The 19,516-nt window shown below is 42.8% G+C and overlaps 1 protein-coding gene across 1 annotated transcript in view; it reads left to right on the forward strand.

The window, feature by feature from the left end:
- FRAS1 (Fraser extracellular matrix complex subunit 1) overlaps positions 1–19,516 on the forward strand; it is a 173,663-nt gene that overhangs the window by 58,799 nt on the left and 95,348 nt on the right. Inside the window, exons 3-11 of the mRNA XM_056355472.1 lie at positions 3,589–3,696; positions 6,789–6,881; positions 8,768–8,927; positions 9,516–9,649; positions 12,398–12,481; positions 13,109–13,210; positions 13,314–13,505; positions 17,702–17,791; positions 19,344–19,491. Of these exons, the coding sequence (XP_056211447.1) occupies positions 3,589–3,696; positions 6,789–6,881; positions 8,768–8,927; positions 9,516–9,649; positions 12,398–12,481; positions 13,109–13,210; positions 13,314–13,505; positions 17,702–17,791; positions 19,344–19,491 (1,111 nt within the window). The remainder of the gene's footprint in view (positions 1–3,588; positions 3,697–6,788; positions 6,882–8,767; positions 8,928–9,515; positions 9,650–12,397; positions 12,482–13,108; positions 13,211–13,313; positions 13,506–17,701; positions 17,792–19,343; positions 19,492–19,516) is intronic.

Here is a 19,516-nt window from a genome sequence, read left to right on the forward strand (position 1 = left end):
GAAATAGTCAGCACCCAGGAATACAACCAAAAGTAATTCTGCAGTAACTTCCCCGTTCTTTTATGTATTTCCACCATGTATATGAAGTACACGTGCAGCTTTTCTCTCCCATCTCAAAGGAATTAAATGGCCTTGCACTTCAAATGACTCATAGCTAGAGCATTGCGCTGTGCTCAGTTTACTGTGACTGTAATATTTAGACATTTGGTAGCATTACAGAGAATAAAACCTCCACCTTTGTATGGAGAAATCAGTAAACATAATTGTCACCAGACTTTTCAAATTTGAGTTTAGGTCTGTTGCTCTCTAGCCAGGAATCTTAAGCTAAATGTTCAACTGTCAAAAGAGCTGAACGCTCTGAACTGCATGGAAGACTTTCGCATCCAAAAAATCAGGTAGTAGTTTCTTGACTATTAACTAGGTTCTGAATTCTTAAAACCTCTGCAGACACGTGTCGGTTTTGATCTGATACCTGGCAAATGTAAATCACTGATGCATGCCGATGCTTCCAAGCGTCTTCTGTGTGGATTTAGAAAAAGCTGATTTGAGTCCAGCCTGCTTAGACTATAATAAGAAATAGGGGAGGGTGAAGGCCAAAGAGAAGGTTTTCTTATCAGAAACGTGGGCTTTTAAGTCTCAAAATGTGAGTGAGAGTGGCTCTGTGCTGACCTCTTGCCATGTGAGTGCTTTGGCTGTTATTCCACCATGGAAATTTAATTATTTTTTATATATATATAAAGGAGAGGGGCTGCAGGTAAAGGTTTAGGAGAGCCAAGTGGTGAGGCAGGTAATCTGCTGTCTCCCTTCCTGCTCCCTGTGCCCAGTGCTTCCCCCGTGGCTGCTTCTGAGGCAGCAGCCTCACCCTGCAGTGAGCTGCCTGTTCTAAAATGCAGATTGCTTTTCACTGCTGACATCGTTGTCGTGCACATTTTCTCCTTTGCCACCCACTGCTTTGGGATTCTCCTTCCAGCTGGGAACAAACAAGTGAAGGAATAAATCAATAGATATATCTAACAAATGGTGTCGTAAACAGATTCAACGGCACTTTTTGCCAGTGGAAAAGGTGTTTGGAGTTCTTGGTGTTGTTGTGGGTTTAGGAATCTTAGGGTGGATCTAAGTGTGATAAAGCTTTGTGAAAGAGAGCAGAATGAGTTAACTCGGATGTGTGTTAGCTAAAGCTTGGCAGAAACATAACTTAAGCTGAATTTATTCTGTAACTGTACTGTAAATCTGCTGGCAGAGATGGAGTCAAGGTTTCTGTTCCACGGCCACAGCCACGTGGATGTGAGAGGAGAACCAACTGTTACAACCCAAGCAGAAATTACCATCTTTCTTTGACTTGTTGATACCTTACCCCAAGGGGCTGCACGCTTACTGCCACCTCTTGCTGTTATTAAGCTTTGTGTTGCCACCATCGTTCCATTAACAGAGAATCTCCCTAAATCTCTGCTGCTGCCGGGGTGTTTGTTCCCCTTGCATAAGCTTTGCCGCCAGAGAAGAGCACGGTTTGATATGAACGAAACGCTTTTGTAAATCAGCGAAGAGACACAAGGATTTGTTCGCAGTATTTCTGGTTATCCCACTGTTTGCAGGTTTGCGTTCTTTATCCAGCATTGTAGAGTAAGCCGGTTTGTTTTGACAAAGAGCACTGTTTCAGAGGGGACACAACCGGCCTTTTCTGCTCGGCAGTTGGCCCTGAATGCAGGATGGGTAAAGAGGAGAGAGCCTCTACCACCTCTTGCAGTCACGCAGCTGTGGTGAAACCTCTGAGTCGCCTCTTCCCGTGGCTTGCACGAGCTGGCTTGTAGTACATCACATTGACTTCTCAAAGAGCACAGCACCCGACAGCTCCTGAGCAAGTGGCCAGATTTTTCAAGATTTTTTTTGCTCTCATTAAGCAGTCTAATGGGCCTTTAAGGCACATTGCAGTGTTTTATCGTTATGCTTACCAGTTTGAGTAGTTAGCCCTAAATGTGTTCGTAGTAATAAACTGTTAATCATCTTTTCATGTCTTCATTTCCCTAACTCGTACTTTACACCGTGAGTAAATTGACTTGTTGGAGTAAATCACTATATTGTGTAAATGAGTAGCAAAGTCTGGTTGTCTTTCAAATCAATTAGAAATGAAGTTTAATGACTTGAATAGCGGCTGGCTGTACTACATAGGAAAATTTCCTGTGTGGCATAAATTTAGCCTAGTAGTACGCACAGCGGTTGTCTAATGGAAAAGAGTTTTTCAGGTCAGAAATTGATCTTCCTCTTTCCATTTTCTTTTGGTGACTTTAACTGAAGGCTTTGAAAAACAGATAAATATGAACGCAGCAATTGTATAATTTGGATGAGCTCAGTATGTAGTTACTGGTTGCTTTTTTTAAATGGCCGGAGAAAGGATGCTTGGCACGGGTGGAGTGGCACTGCAGAGGAGATGAGTGCAGACAAGATGTTTTCATAGGGAGGGTGGTGACAGGCAGGCTTGGCTGCTTCCCTGGGATGCTGCTGATGCTGTTTGATACCAGGATGGCTGGAAGTTAGTGTTCAGGAGTAAAGAGAAAGGCGGCTTTGTTTCCCAAGCATCCTACTGAAAGTAATGAGTCCCAAGTGGTGGCTCAGACGTTGGAGATGCTGGTGGGAGGGAGGGAGAAGTCTGGCAAGCGTCCAAGCAACTGGATGAGGGCCTGAGCTGCCTTATGAAAGCATGGTGGTGGCGTGGGATCATGACCTCGGTGTGGAGGGAATGGAAGGGGGTCAAGTAGGGGTGGTGAAAACCCTTGCTAATTAGCTGTGGGTGTTCCAGTCGGGTGCACTGATCGAGTGGTGGCGACAGCTACTTCCAATTCTGTTGGACTGTCTGCTCCATCAGAGTCCCCTTCATGACATTTTGGAATCAATGTGAGCAGGTGGAGCCTGTTCATACCTGGCCATGCATTTAGCATTTTTGACTAAATCAGTTTAATTGCATCTTAGGCTCTTCAGACCTTTCCTTCCATCTTATAGCCTAATGTGATGAGCACAGTTTACATCATGGTTTTGACATGAGAACGTTTTCTTACTGTGAACCTACAGACTCACAAATTTTTGAAGGTTACGTTCAACAGCTCATTTGGATTCAAGCATGTCCATGTTCACCTGCATTCTCCATCAGCTCATGGGTGCTGAGTGGGGCCACAGCTGCCTGGCCAGGGGCAGGTTAGCCTCAGAGCTGGCTTAGCTACTAAGCTGTGACCGTAGCAGTAGCCGCAGTTTGCACAGTCGGAACTTGATTATGGAGGGGTTTCCCAGAGATGCTGTAATCACATTTTAATTTTGACACCAATTGAGATTATCAGAGGTTATGTCCTATCGACTATCGTACCGTTGGAGTTGATTATTTGTTGTGCAAGGCCTTGTCTTTCAACTGCGTGTTTGAAGTTACTGAGTGAACAGTACCGAAGTTGTGCCTGATAAGTGTGTGGGAGGGAGGGGTTGTCTGTTGCAGACTTTACTCTTCCATTTTGTCTCTATTGATCTATTTGAGCCATTTGCTGTTGGGTAAAATAGCACATGCTTTGTGCTGTATGGGTCTAATTTAAAACTTATGGTTTTTTGCAGAATAACACAATTTGGAAGCCAGATTCTTGCCAAGACTGCCGTTGCCATAGCAATATTGTCACCTGTGAACATACTGTCTGCAAACACCCTCAGTGTGACTTTCCGAAGGTAAGGGGCTGCAGCTCTCCAGGTGCCAGCTGACCCATTCTGTGTGGTGGTAGAAATGCCAGGTCACTCTGGAGTTCCTACCCTTCCCCAGCTGTAAACCCCTGGAATAGTTACATGTCAAAATGCTCATTGGGGTCCGCCACGCTGTGTTGCACATAAAGGTATGGTGGGAGCAGTTGAGGTAACAGTCCCTGTTGAAGCAAAGCTCCCCTTGTATTAGGAGAGACACAAACAGAGGATGCAGCATGAGGTGTTTCCCTGGAGGGACTGGCAGAGGTGCGCTGGTTGGTTATCTTTGTACACTGTGATGACAGCTGCCCTGTCAACCTCCTGGTCTGATCCACAGCAGGATTTGTGGGAAGCAGTGAAATCCCATTTCTCTTCCCAGGGTGTGCGTGACTGCCCAGGGTCAGGCACAGCCTCTGCGCCCTTTCACTTCTCATTGATGCAAGCCTGTGCAAGAAACACGAAAGCAAAACCCAGTGTGTGAAACTGTTGTCTCCTTCGCCACACTACAGCCAGAGGCTTGGTGTTGGAACAGCTTGCAGGCTGTCTGTGCTCCCGGGGCAGTCTGGTCCCCAAAGGAAGCGCCTGAACTGGGTTCAGACCTCCCAGCATGAGCCCAGCTTCCAGTCATACTCCATTTGGACCTGGGGCTGGGTCTCCCCCGAACATGCAGATAGACGCTTTCCGCTCTGACGAACAATAACAGAGCTAAGATTGTCTTTCAGTTTCTTTTGCCTTGTGAGGGTTGTTGAGCTTTCCTTGTCTCCTGTTTATCTTTTTCTATCTGAGCCCTCATTAATGGTTACAGCTAATTGGCCATGGAATTGCTCTTGCATTAGCATCTGGATTACTGGGGTAGTATGTGTGAATGGCAATGTAAATTAGTGTTTTTAAAGAGGCACTGCCAATATAATTATATGGCTTTATGAAGGAGGTTAAAGTGTTTTCCAATATGACAGTATTAACAAGGCAATAATTTTGTTTCTTACCGGTTTTCCCCATTATTTCTGTGTATTGATGAAAGCAAGACTCAAATGTTAGGATTCTTTGGCAAAAGAGGAGAGAAATTAAAAAAAAAAAAGAAAAAGGAGTGCTGTCATGGCACACCCCATAATGAGTGGGCTAGGTAAGATGTTAATTTTAAAAAATTGGATAAATGAAAAGGTGACAACTTTAAAGCTCATAAAGGTAAATAGATTTATAGCATGAAATGAACGTGTGACTCCTTGACATGAGTAATCTTCAAGACAAAGAGTTTAAGTGTTCCATAAAGGTCTGGCCATTTAAATGTTGCAAAGGATCATCAAGGATCTCAGAAGTAAAAAATGCTGTCATGCTTCAAGCATAAACCAACCACTGATGAACAAGGTCAGAAATCGCCATCCCTCTCCATGGTTTATTCCTTATTTGCATATTATGAGATTTATGCTAATATTGCTGATCTTGTTTACAACAACAAGGCATAAACAAAGCCAGGCAGTCTTTGCAAAAAACATTCCCAGTGGTATTCTAAACGTTTGTATGTAAAACCTACTGCTGTACATCCCAAATGTTTTGAGTAGGTAGAAAATCGGGAAATGTTATTTCTGTGTGTGAACCAAAACAAACCAACAACCAAAAACAGTTTCTCCACAGCAGGTTCACAGTTGAATAGGGTTTCATGGTTTAAGGTAAATGGAATACTAATTTTGTTTCCCACCTTCTAAAAAAACAGGACATTGAAGGAAACCTTGGAAGTGAGAAACTTTTTTTCGGTCTGAAAAATCAAAATGTTTCTTTTTAGAAAACAGAAAGAAAACTTGTGACATTTCAAATTATTCTAGTCACTTTTATCATACAAATAGAAGGTGAAAGGGAAGAGAATTTTTTGGCATCACAGTGTCTTCATTTTTTATTATAGCAAAACAAATAATAACTCCCTTTTGAGCAGGAATCCCTTAGATGTTGGTCGTACCCTTTAAAAGTGGAAAGGATAGAGTATGCCTCCTGAGAAACACCTTTGCAATAGTTTGAGGAAGGTGACTCATGGATAAAATTTTTCTACATTTCATTTCCCAAACCTGACATGTTTTCTGTTTTCTCCCTCTCCAGATAACCTGCTCACATCAGTAAAATTTTTTGGCCTTTTTTTGTTATAGGCTGTAGGAGGCAAATGCTGAGATCTGCGGTGCCTCGGGTGGTGCCAGGGGCCCTCATCTGCACTTGCCACCAGTGACAGACACCCTTACAAAATAAAGTCCTCCCGCAGCTATCGCTGTCCTGTCTGTGGGGTGCTGTGCCAGGCCTGGGGTGTTTAATGTGCAGCTGGGAGGAGCGTGAAAGCATGGCTGTGGAGCCGTTTTCGGTCACGGGAGTCCATTATCCTTCCCAGTGTTGGCTGATGCCTTTACTGATGTGTTTCGCCTTTCGTCTGATGAGTTGTTTCCATCAGCATCATCTTTCTCTCTGCTGCCAAAGAGGACATAGCAAGTTGTTGGCTTGCTAAGCCCTTGGGACACACAAAGCAAAGTGGTAGCAGCATCGTCTGACTGTGCTGTGGTTTGAAGTGGTCGGTAGTTTTCAGTTAATTTGAAAGTAGAGTTATTTAAAAAAAAGTGGTGGTTATTAAGCCAAAGAAGTACAGTTAATGGATGCACATTCATTCTGCCTGCCAGTTGCACTTCTGGTGTGGTGAAATGTTAGACTGAGATCAATCCTGTACATGTAGAAAACTACGGAAAAAATTACATCTGGACCATGTTTCTCAGAGGGCCTTCAGTGAGTAATCTTGGGGGTTTTTTTGGTCTTGAATAATCGCTTTCTATTCTTCATTCTTGTTTGAAAACTAGTGCAACTGGAGACTTCCTAATTGTGTTGTTAGGGGGGTGAATTCTCCTACTGTTGTTTTGATGGTAAAATGTCAAATACAGCAAACTGATGTACCACCTCTCAACAAAGGGATCTGGTGTAGCAGCATTATATGTTTAACATAATACATTTGCTCTCCAAACTGAGAGCACCTGGCCCAGTAAGACTCCTTGTCTTTACCATCATGTTGAAGTCTCTATTTCACGTGAACTGCTTATTGGATTCTTGTATCTTTTTAGGGAGAAGTGCTCCAAATAGTCTCCAAGAAGTGCTGCCCTGAGTGTGCCTCCCGAGCTGAAGGATTTTGCCAGCATGAAGGGCAGATCCACAGCGTGAGTGCTATGTCATATTCCTTGGCAGGGACAATCCTTTCTGTTTTTTAGCTCTCTGTTTCACGTCAGTGAAGGATGCTTAGCTGACGTACAGGAGAAGGATAGTTCATTGGGCTTATATTCTGCCACTGTCAGATAATTTAATATAACCTGACTTTGGTCAGCATGGTTTGCAAAAAGGGAATGTGTTGCTGAGCAATCATGTGTCCTGCTTGGCTTAAGGGCAGAAAGTTTCCCACTCATTCATTCACTTTGCTGTTTCTGTGGATGATTGAGACAATATAGTAATGTTAGGAGGGGAGCAAAGCACGGCAAACTTGACATATTAGCTATCTGGAAAGAAGGCTTTTCTCTCAGCAGCCATCTATGCTGGTAGAGATTGATTGCTGTTGTGCGACCCAGGTTATGTATTTTGTAATCCTGAATTATTCAAGAAGCAGGTTCCAGGATGTGGTTTCACCTAGGAGGGCTGAAAGGCCAAAACAATAAGAGTAAGTGTCTACAGATAAGAAAAAAAAAAAAGATTTATGGCTAGTAGTTAATGAATCATGTTGAACAATAGGCAAACGTAGAAAAATGGCTTAACAGTGAACCCAAGTCCTATGTCTGGTCTCTTACAGACTTTTCTGTTTGACAAGAGGCAAGTCAGGTCCAAATCTTAAGAAATATGGTAAAACGCCCAGATACATTTGAATATTTGGACCTTATATTCTATACCTGAGATGGATGTTCTAACCCTCTGTTTCAGCATGGGCATGACCAGCAAGCATCCTGTTACGAGCTAGACGAAGACTGGGATAGAAGGGATAGCACGTCTAGCCTCTTCTCATATTTCTTTGTGCCTGTGATTTGGGTGATACTGTATTAGATCATATTACATTATATTTCTTCTTGTTGCTGTTGCTGCATTTTGCTGTGTTGTACTCTTGCTGCAGCTTCTGTCTTTTGGCTCTCTGTAAGCCTGTTCTTTGGAATGCAAGTCAGATGAATAAGTAGGCATCCCCGCAGGGATTACAGACGTATTTGTCTATAGTCATATGTCACACCCCAATTCCACTGTAAGGCGGTCATGAAACAATTTTTTTTTGGCAGTGCAAAGTCTCATCCTGATGGTTGGCACAGATTCCCTGAAGGGAAAAGTTTTCTCTTTTGTCATTAAGCCACTGTAATGCTTTACGACTTGACCTTCATTCGGCAAGTATCTACCTAGCAGCACTGGCCTATGTGATAGCTCCATTGAAGAAAATCTGTACCCTCTATCTGGCCAGAGCTTTTTTCAGTCCCTGCCTAAGTCAAAATTCCATGTTTTGTAAAAATTAACATTCTCTGTTTGTTGGAGAGCATTGCAATATACCAACGTGTTTCTTCTTGGGGCCAATTTTTCCTTGCCATGCCTCAGGGTAGAGATACTTGTTTCTGCCATTAACAAATACGCAAACCTAATGAGATTTTACTCATAGTGATGGGGCAGATGATGTTCACCTGACCACCTTGTGGCCAAGTGCATGTTGAGGCCCATGTTAAATATTTCTCTAAAGAAAACGGTCTCTAAATTTAGAGTTCGCCTTACAGAAACTGTAGTGGAGAGGGGGTGTATCCAGTAGCCTGGGTCTTTGCAGTGGGTTGCTGCTGAATGCCACTCTGCAACAGGAAGGAAAATCAGGCTGATCTCCAACTTTGCTACTTTACCAGGATTAGCTTTTTGCCCCAACAGTGCAGCCAGAAGTAAGGGCTACAATGTACAAAGATTGCCTGGGCCTGCAAAAGAGTAAAACTGATGCTAATGTGGGGGGGCTTAAAAGGGAGAAGAGATATTTACAGCACTCTCATTGGCAGCTGGATTCATGCATGTGTTTTCTGTGCCTTTGGTTGTGTTCTGCATGCAGCATGGCACGCAGTGGGCCAGCTCTGGATGTGGCTGGTGCTCCTGTGCCCACGGGAAGGTGAACTGTGCCCCCAGGGCCTGCCCAGCCCTTGCCTGTGGACGAGGGGAGCTGCAATACACCGCGCAGGGATCCTGCTGTCCCAAATGTGTGGGCCATGGCAGTGAGTATTGCATCTGAACTGGCTTCATTGGTCCAAGTAGTCGGTCAGTGGACATCTCCTTGTAGTCCCAAATCTGGAAAGCTTTTCTTCTCTTGTTCAGTTCTGTTGGGAAGACACTGGTCTCAAGTGTGTCTCTTAATTCTCTTTCTGTCCTGCTACCATATTTACATCATTAATGGTTTGACCCATAGGCCAGGAGGAAACTATAAGCTTTAAGCAGTGAGCAAATGTGCCTAATATGTTCTTATTTTGGAGATTAAAATCTGGAAAAAAAGATGCAGGTATTTCTGATGTACTGAGGGGACCTTTGGCACTTTGCGGACTCAGGCTGTGAGCTCCAAAAATGCCTGAGCTATTGGGTACCTTTTCTCATAGAAGTCTAGTGGGAGAGGTGCATCCAGAGCTCTTAATTCACGAGTCTAAATCCCTTGAAAACTGGTGGAATTGTTACTGTCATTACCTGCTTTCACAAACCAGGATTTTGAAACCTGAGATGCACAAAAAGAATCTGTGTTTTAATTCTGGCTGATGGAAAGGGATGAAAGGGCATTAGGAAAGAAAATTATCCGTTGTTTTCATATCTCTTAGAGCCTTGCCTCTTTGATGGACACTTGTTCCAGGATGGTGAGGACTGGCGCCTTGGTCGGTGCTCCAAATGTGTCTGCAGGGACGGTGTGACTCAGTGCTTCACAGCTTCCTGCCAGCCTCTTCTGTGCAGCCAGGTCAGGACCCATTGGCCTCCTGGGGTCATTACTCATCACTGTCACCTTTTCCTTGGCAAGGGCCGTTTCTTGACTAGATGTAAAAGCGGGCAGGCAAATCTTCTGCGTGACAAGTGGGTGATTTGGAAAAGGGATTTTTGATGTGTGAAAATGGTGTGGAGTGATGGTTAAGTCTGTCAGTATACATGTGCTGTCCTGTCTCTTCCCTAATACCTTCTTTCCCCACCATTTTACTCTTATCATGCCTTTGGTAGCTAATTAAGCACAAATACTGTCTAAAAAACCTACTTTTTGTTTTGTACTAAAAAAAAATTTTAGGGTTGATCAGGAAATATTTTTATTTCTGTGAGGGAAGGAATAACACAAGATTTTTAATGGGGCTTTATCTTCACAAATTTCAGTGTTTAATTTGCAGCTGAAAAGATTGGTTTGCAGGTCTTGTTAATTTTTTTTTTTACAAGAACTCTAGAAACACAGTTGAAAGTAGTCAAATGCAGATGAAATTCCCCTTTTGACTTTAGTTTAGAAACAGAAGATCTCTTCAGCTGAAAGTAAAGTCTCAGAGCACTATTCCTTAAGTGTGCTTGTGTTTAGAAATCAACAAAACCAATAAGGTAAGTCAGGCAAGCTCAAGTAGTGGCTTACAGTTTTAGTCGAGTTGAGGGAACTGGGACATTTCTGTCTCCAAGGTGTATGATGTGGACAAATGATGAGTTCTTAGCACTTATGCAGTGATCAACCCAAGCAAAACACTACAAGTTAGTATGCAGTATTAACACAGGGGTTAGTAAAGGCAGGAGGCTATACACAGTACTCCACATTCTATACAAGTGACTTAATTTTTTGAATTCCTGTTATTATATTGGAAGTGCTTAAGGGTGTGACTGTGCTCTTTGGATTTTTTTCATTGGGCCCATTGTACAAGTTTTCTTGGGCACTCCTTTACAGCAGCATGCCGTGCTAAGGAAATGAAGGAACTGGCTCTCTGGAAATCTCTTTCTGACCTTGACTTTATGTTTTAGGGGCTGCCATTTGCCAAATATTTGTTAATCTATTACTATGTTCCAAGGATGAATCCGGAAGCTCCCTTGAAATGTCTGCTCCGGCTGAACACTCCTCCCTGTAGCACTGAGAAAAACAAAAGCAGTAGTCATAAACTTTTTTTTTTTTTCCTGTTGATGCTTACCCAGCTTTCTATTACTGGATCAGATGTTTGTGCAATTAACGCTTTTTTTTTTTTTTGGTAGAAGGAAAGCCCACCTGTTTCTGTGCATGCTAATGGTGTTTTGCTTCGTGTTTAGATAATCAGTTAGTATTCACTGACTAAGTATTGTGCATTAAAATAAATTCATGCCTACTTTAGATTCCTCCTTTCCCACTCCAAATGGACTGAGGTTACCTGCTGGCTGATTGTTCTAATGTTTAATTGGATTTAATTTATGGAAACAGAAACAACTGTGTTGTTGCTGTGACATATGTGAGAATAATCAACTGAGAGCATCCAAGTTAACACAGCAGAAAGCTAATGCTGGTGATGTTTCAGGTATTTCCTACCAAGGTGCCCAGTAGAAGGGATGTTGGTAGGATGTGCAAGGATCCTGTTCTGCTGTCAGTCATACCTGACTTTTTCTTTCATGTGCCTTTATCTCTGTCACTTTCTTCATTCTCCACTTCCTGTCAAAAGCAAATACATAAACTCTCCCAGTATTAAATTCTCATTTTCCATCTTCCAGATAACTATGCCCTTCCCTGGGTGCTAAGGGAGAGGAACTTCACAAATGCTGGTTGCATGAAGGAGTGCACCTGGATGTTCTGCCACATATCCCACCAAAATCCACGAAAGTTCTTTTAACTCTGCTGGGAAACCTATCATTGATAAGTTTTATACTTGTAAAGTCTTCCACTCTTTCTTTGAAAGCTAGTGATTTGACTAACAAAGCAGCTGAAATAATAGTGCTTGGCATTTCAACACTACTTTCAGTCCACAAATCAGTCTTCAGTCATCCTGATGTGGCCGGAGGGAGGTGCAGGTGAATAACACTTTCCCAAATCACTGGATGTATGCAAAATTATAGCAGGGGAATCGCAGACATGATTTTGGATGGATGAAGTTGAGGCATGCAGGAACTGTTACATTGATGTGAAGTGCCAACCTATTTCAATGTGATTTAAATCAGTCATGAAAAGGTTTAAAATGGGATAATCCAGTTTTAAGCATAATTTAACACCTGTACAGACAGTTGTGCTGAAAGGATTTAACTAAAATAGTGCAAATGCCGGAGAGATGGCGAGTGTAAATCACACATTCAGAGACTCAAAATGTGGCAGTACCAGGAATAAAACCTCTTCTCTCCTCCATCTCATGCTTTAGTGTGCTTTTCTACATAGCTTGAGATATACTCTGTTTTCCTCTGTATATCTGTATACCTGAATATATGTACTTTATCTCGTGTGTGTGTGTGTGTGTGTGTCTTTATCTGCATGTATGTATCTATCTGTATATTTGGACCTCAGTTGCCATCCAAAGAAGTCCAGAAAGTGAGATGAAGGAAATACTTTTCTTGCTAGCTTTCTACACTAATCTCATGCTGTGAAGACTGCCCCCAGATACTGGAGCCAAAATGAAGCCTTGATTGACCCCAGGTTATCACGCAGATACTAAATGCCTGGCATTCCAGGCAGTGATGCTGAGCCCCGTGTTAACTGTTAATGCTCTTATTTTACTTGTCTCTCCCGGTTTCTCTTTAGGATGAAGTTATGGTTATGTCTCCTGGAAAATGCTGCCCGGAATGTGTCCCGAAGCCCTGCTCAGTGTCAGGAAGAGTGTACCAGGTAACCTTTGACAAGCCACACCAAAAGGCAGTTGTTCACAAATTCTGGCACACATTGCTCTCCCTACTCCCTGACATCTGACTTTCTGCCAGCACTGTTAGTTTAGTACAACTGTTGCTTTTTTTCTTCCTGGAAAGCCAGAAGAGTTGAAAGAAATTAGGACTAGGTAAGAATTTGCTGGCAAGCAGAAAGGAAGTTTGCACGGTGAAGCAGATCAGGCACTTTCTTTTCACACTTTTTGGAAGGAGGAAAGCAGAAAGCATTGGTGAAGGTCAAAGTGTTTATAGCTTTTATTGTATCACCTGAAATTAATTTAATGCATTATTTAATGAATGTATGTCTGCGGGTTTTTCTGTTAATGATTATTTTTTGCTAATAATAGTTGTTAAGGCCTCGCTAATGTCACAGCTTGCAAGTAATGAGGAATACACACTATAGTGTCTAGACCTCCTACCTTTTCTTCCTGTTTGCTGATCACCTACAGGTGAGCGGTTTTTAAGAAGTTTATTATTAGATACAGACATGCAGAAGGAGCCATCATATTCCATAAGCAGCACAGATTTCTGGGAAGGATTTGGTTATTTACAAAGAGTATTTAACGATTGTATACGTGTTCTTTTTGAACAGCATGGTGAGCAGTGGAAAAAAAATGCCTGCACTGCATGTGTGTGTCACAGAGGAGAAGTCAGATGTCTGAGAGAGACCTGTGATGCTATTACCTGTGAGAAGGTAGTTAAAAATCATTCACCTCTGATACCCTGGCTGTACACATCGCCGTGCCCATGCCATAAGGTTCAGACAGTCCTGCTCAATGGTTGCTGATGTTTTGTAGGGGGAGAAGAAAGTGCAGCGTCCTGGGAAGTGCTGTGAGGAGTGTGTGTCTTCCAAGAGAAACTGCTTGTATGATGGCACTATCAGGTACCACAGTGAGATGTGGAATAGCACTCAGTGTGACTTCTGCATGTGTGATGAAGGGCACGTCACTTGCCAGGAAGCAGAGTGTGCCAAAGTGGAGTGTGCCAAGGTAAGAATGTTTTTTTTCTTTCAGGATATATCAGTCAAGTCTTGTGATATTTTTTCCTCCTCTTTTTTTTCTCGACTGACATCTTGAGACACTCAAAAAAACAGACCTTCTCTCAGGGCTTGTTCTGTGCGTTTACGTTGAAAACACTTCACAGGAAAGCAGAGTAAACTTTGGATTTTCCTTGCAAGTTTGACTGCTCAGTGGGCTTGCATTGTGAAGCAAGCCAGTGTGAATCGGTGACTAATTTAGCTTGGATTCCCTCCCAGGCTGTTGTCTTGTCTGCTACAATGGAGGGTCAGACACTCAGATGTTTCAGTGACCACTGGCTTTACCAAGAGCTGAACATAGGGAGAGGCATACAGGTCAGAGACAGTTAAAAGCTTAAGAAATGTTCCTTTTATCTTCATTCTGTATGCTACAGTGGGCTTCAGTAAAGTAGTTGGATATGGAAGTTGATGTTCCACTTCTCTCCATTTTTTCCGTGCCGTTCTTGGCATGGAAGTGAAGCTGGTAAGGTATTTTATTCCCAGTGCTGTTTATTCCAAAACTAATCCCCCCTCGTCCCCCAGTTATGTTTGTTCTCTAGAGGATGTGCAAAATGCATTAGATAGGGTTGAATGCTTCACACACAGACATACACAAATACGTTTTGAATTGCCTTTTTGCAGTGGAGTAAGACTTCTGTGTTGTTTGTCACTACACCTGTTTTAATTGGTGGGCTCAGATCTACTTTATACCTACTACTCCACGGTGTCAGTGAAGAGAAGGGAAGGAATTGTAGCTTTCTGAGTTTTCTCTCTCAGTAGCAATGCTTTTCTGGTGACTGCCTGTATGCTAAATCTTGAGTAGCAGCAGCTTTGTGTTGTGTCTGAAATCCAGCCAAAATCTGGGCATAATAGATTCACTAGATTTTATTGTTTTAATGAGTGTTCAAAAAAGTGTGAATCTGCCCATGGGATCACAAATGATGATCATGCAGAGAGGATGCATCTAGGAATAAAAGTGTATGCTTGTTCATCTGATTTTGTGCCTTTTAAACAGCAAAATACATGGAGTGTGGGACCCAAACTCTTGTCACTGGCGTAGTACTGCTGGTGATCATCTGACCTTAAACTGCATGCAGAGAATTTGCTGGGTGGAAAGTCGTGGTTGTCATAAAATCTTGTGCACTTGCATCTGTTTCAGTCAGCTTCCTGCGTGCTTATGGCTGTAAATTGGATCATTTACACTAATGATGATGGCATGCTGTCATGGCTCAGTAGGGAGTATTATTTAATATTCATGCTCATATCTTGGGTACTGACAAAGAATCCATTATTCAGAAAAGCCAAGGATATTTTACAGAACAATAGCTGGAGACGTTAACATGTAGGGTTCAAAACTAGGGGTTTCAAAAGTGTGTAGCATTATCACTCACGTAGCAATTTTTCAAACTCGGGCACTCAAAGGTAAGCACCCCTCTAAAAGCCCGAGCATCTAAAAAAGTGGTGGTGTTTGTCAGAGTATGAACTGCTGCAATTTTGAATTGAATGAAACGGGATTGCTAGTGAGACAGAAGGAGGAAGACTGCATCAGTGTTGCAGACAAGAGTTATGGTCCCACTTGATAAAAGATATTTGCCCAAGGTTTTATAATTCTGCATGACTTCCCTTAAGATAACCCAGCTTCCTCAAGTCGTGTTCAGCCATAGTTTACCTTAATAGTACAAGGTGAAGTTACTACAATAAAGTATTTACTCAAAAAGCAGATGGAGTATTTTCTTTTTCCTTTGCTTTTTCCTTTTTGAGTTGCAGGTCTGTTTTTTAGGCACCTGCATCAATAAATCGGAGCTGATGTGAAGCTAGGAGCATTTGGATTCATCCCTTCATTAAGGCACTATTAATTTCCTGGTCACATCATCCTGTTTAAAGTGTAATGAGGCCACAGATATGAACTGCAAATCCTAGACAGCTTGACGTAGTATAGCAGCATTACCTGAGGGTAGGGTAGAGGTTTAGTTTATAAACCCTTTCAAGCAAACCTGTCCAGCAACTGCCAGATGAAAGTGTCTGTGGTGATTCTGACCTAATCTTCAAAAAAACATTTTCAGCGGGTTACTGATGAGCTAGGAATACAAGTTACGTGGCAGGCAGGGTTAGCTGTGGATGTTGAAGTGGATACACTCAGCCAAAACTGCTCAAGCTGTCAGAGCATGAAGTAATCCTGCTGGAGCACTTGCCAGCATCCCAGCTAAGTGAGCACACTCGTGGCAATGTTCAGAGGAGGATGAGTTATGGGTGCTACCAAGGGATGCTGCAGCCTACCTGAGTAGGCTGGCGATGGAGTATTTCTGCTAGCAGTCCTGCAGCCCCAGAAACTACAGGATCAGTAACATGGAGCTTGCAGGGTGCTGTATAGCCAGCAAGCTGCACAAGTCTTTCTGATACTTAGAAGAAATGGAGCTGGGGGGTTGAGAGTTACGAATGGTGCATGTAGATGTAGGTGTGTACATGTTTGAGAGGGATTACATAAAATATTTCTTATCTTTTCTGCCTCCAGCCCATCACTGCCTTTCAATATTCTCAAACTGGAATACGATGAATCTCTCTTCAGCAAAGCCACAAGTTATCTGACATAGCCTCTCCCTTTTCTGAGTCTTGGCAGAGCAGTGTGGTTGCATTTTTTTTTGGCTAGGCAAGCCATGTTCCCTGGCTAGCTGTTCTCAGTTTACCTGTAGCGTGTGTTTATGTATGTGGGTGGGGATGTAGGCAGAGGTGTGGATAGGAGAGTTTACGGTATATAGTAGTGACATGAGATCCAACCACTGCCAATGGCATTTTGAAGTAATGATTTAAGAGCAAAAATGTATAGAACCAGCAGAGAGAGATTTAGGCTGTGTGTGGTCCTTGATGACTAAGAGCCATATGGTTCCTCCTGTCTTACCCATTCTCAGAAACACACCAGGGTTGTGAGAGGGTGGCCTGACTTAGTTGTTCTACTTTGTTGAAACTAAGAGTGACCAGTGATGTTACTGCCCTATCTATGTCTAAAGTAATTTGCATACAAAAATTGGTGAGAGTGCCAATGTGGCACAGTGGAAAATATGGAGCAGATGCCCAGTTGGTGTAAATCAGCAAAGCCATTTGGTAAACTTGGCGCTCAGCTGAATTTTGTGAGCCATCAGAAGAAAACAGCTACACGCTGAAATGGAAACCAGTGTGAGCTGTGGGGTTTCAGTGGGTGTGTGAGCCCCTTGCAGGCATTTAATGAACAGTTGTGACTTCTCTGTTGTGGCAGGTAAGGAAGCAACCTGGTTGCAAAAGGAGGAGGATTATGCCTGCTAAGATTTGGGGAGGGGTATTAAGACTGACATTTAATGGGTGTAGATTAAACAAGTGCTTAGTGGAGGTTGGCACCAAGTCTAATTTAGTCATTTATTTGTAACTACTTAATGGTAGTGGGTTTGTATACATATGCCTGTTTTCTGACTAGTATGGATTACCTTACCTATGTTTACAGTGTGTGAGAATCTGGCCCAGAAAAGCTACTAAGGTCAGGAAATTGAAGCTGTTTCTTTTGAGTTGTGTCCTGGCTCCCTAGGACAGTGTCTCCCTCTTTTCTAAGTACTCAGCTTCCACTTGGGCACAAAAAGTTGTGATGAATTAGGACACTTTATTCCTGTCTCCTGCTGCTAAATTCTTACCTTCAAACTGAAGTTATTTAAGTGCATTCTATGGAATTGTACCATTGTAACAAAGAACAGTCTTCTTCCGTCCTGGATAAACAGAGCATGTGCTTTGAAATTCTCTTGGGGAAAAAAAAAAGTAGAACGTTCAAAATGAAGGTAAGCTTCTATGCATTGAAATCGTGACAGTGGTCCAGTAAGATCCTAGTGATCCATGGTAAAAATATGTGGAACAGTAAAAATATTCTCTGTACTTGCAGTGGATTATACTGGGTCTTTCTCTGCAGGATTTAGGAATGAGGTAATGGCCTTATCACTGAATTCCCTGGCCTTTTCTGAGATTTGTTCTGCAACTGCACCAAGCAGATTTTTCAAACTGTACCTACAGAGATGGAGTAGGCTAGAGAGAAGATAAGGTGAAATTAGATATCGGAGATTGCATTCCAGGGCAGGAGCTGCTCTGTCTCTGCATTCCACAGTATTTTTGGTGATGTTGGTTCCATTTGAATTACTGCAACCTTTCTCTTCACAGAGTGAAGAATTAATTCACTTAGATGGGAAGTGCTGTCCTGAGTGTATCTTGAGTAATAATTACTGTGTTTACAAAGAACATACCAAAGCTGTGAGTATCCTGGTACTTCGGAGCATATAGTAGTAAGTTCTGCTCATAAAGATTTGGGGAAATTGGCTCTCCTGTCTAGTTCTGAGAAGAATCTTATTTGCAAGTGTAGCAGAAAAATAATCCCTTAATATTGTTTGCAGGTTGCTTTTACAACTTACAGAATGCACTTGTTTATACTGCGTGTATCTGCTGCAGAGTTTAAGTTTGCCTTGCTTTCCTTTCTGCGGCATAATCAATCGTTTCCCTTTAATATTTAATATAGATACTCATAGGTTTCCTGCACATCTCATGGACTTAAAGATTCCTGACTTGAATCCTATAAAGTAGAAGCTACAGAGCTGGGGCAATGTATAGCTTTCCGCCTATGTATCCCACCGATTATAATTTTTACTCTAACAGGAGTCCATTACTTCATGAATATTTTCAAGGAACTTTCCTTCTGAAGTTAAATAAAAAGGAAACATGAAGTATCTTGGTTTTAATGTACCAGTAATGGACTTTTCATTGCTCTGACAGATGAGGACTGGAGCTAATAGCTGCTGTTTGCCAACAGATGTGAGAAATGGGAAGTTTAATACTGTTCTGTGGGGTTTTTTTTCTAATGCTAATACTTTTCTTTCCTCAACTCTCTTTTTCTGACCCAAGTGAGGTAAAATATATTACGGTGTCAGGTTTATTCCAGTTTGTGCTTTATTCCTTTTAAGAGAGGCACTGTCACAAAAGCTTCATGGGCGTTTAAAATGCTCGCTGTCTCTTTTCTGTCTTTTGACTTCCTCACATGTTGCCAGCAGAACCTCGGCCACCAAGGGCAGGCCTAAGGATGCACATCGCGGGAGAGGAACCATGGGTGCAACATCTCTTCCCTCCACAGACTAGTAAAAGTAGGCAGGTGTCAGGTGCCATGGGTGGTTCTGGAGAGAGCCGGCAGTACCTCTTCACCTATGTGGCATTTCGGCCCGTACTCAGTGGTGGAAAGCCAAGCAATTGAAGAGAGGAGAAGAGGACATAAAACGTGGTGATGGTTAGAAAGAGATTTAAAGTGTGACAAAAAGGTCATTATGCAAAGACATAGATTCAGACAGTGGACAGATGACAGGTATCTGTTCAGATACGGAGCAGATTCAAGCACTTGGTACCAGGTTGTGAAAAAGAAGCAGACAAGTGAGGCAGCAAAATTTGGAGACAGAAGATGCTTTGAGTGAGAGAAGACAAAGGGAGGTGAAGAAGTAGAAAAGCCTTACTGCTAACTGAAAAAACACGCTGCTTTGGAGGGAGTGCTGAGAGGGAACGTGTTCAGGTGTTCCAGGCCAAGGATTTTTCTCAGTAGGCGCTTTGCAGGCTGTCTGATTCCGGAAAGGCAAAGAGGGCAAGAGGGTGATGGTAGAGAGGCATGCAGTCCCGTCTTGGCAGGCGGCGGTGCTGAAACGCTCCCAGAAATGTTTAATTTACTGTAGTACTGATGTAGCCTTGCGGTTTCCATGCACAGCAAAACTACGTTGTGCAGAGGCTCTCCTTCGCTGCTGATGCTGGCCGTTTGGTTTTTCTTGTGCAGAACGGAGAGACGTGGGAGGAAGGGCCGTGCGGAGAGTGCGAGTGCCGGGACGCAGTGGTGACGTGCTTCCAGCGCTCCTGCCCACCCTGCCCGCTGGGCAGCGTGGCTTTTGAGGTGAAGGGTGACTGCTGCCTGCACTGCGCACCAGGTACAGACGCAGGGTCCGTCATTTC

Source organism: Falco biarmicus, chromosome 1 (genome assembly GCF_023638135.1).
Source record: "Falco biarmicus isolate bFalBia1 chromosome 1, bFalBia1.pri, whole genome shotgun sequence".
NCBI classification, from domain to species: Eukaryota; Metazoa; Chordata; class Aves; order Falconiformes; family Falconidae; genus Falco; species Falco biarmicus.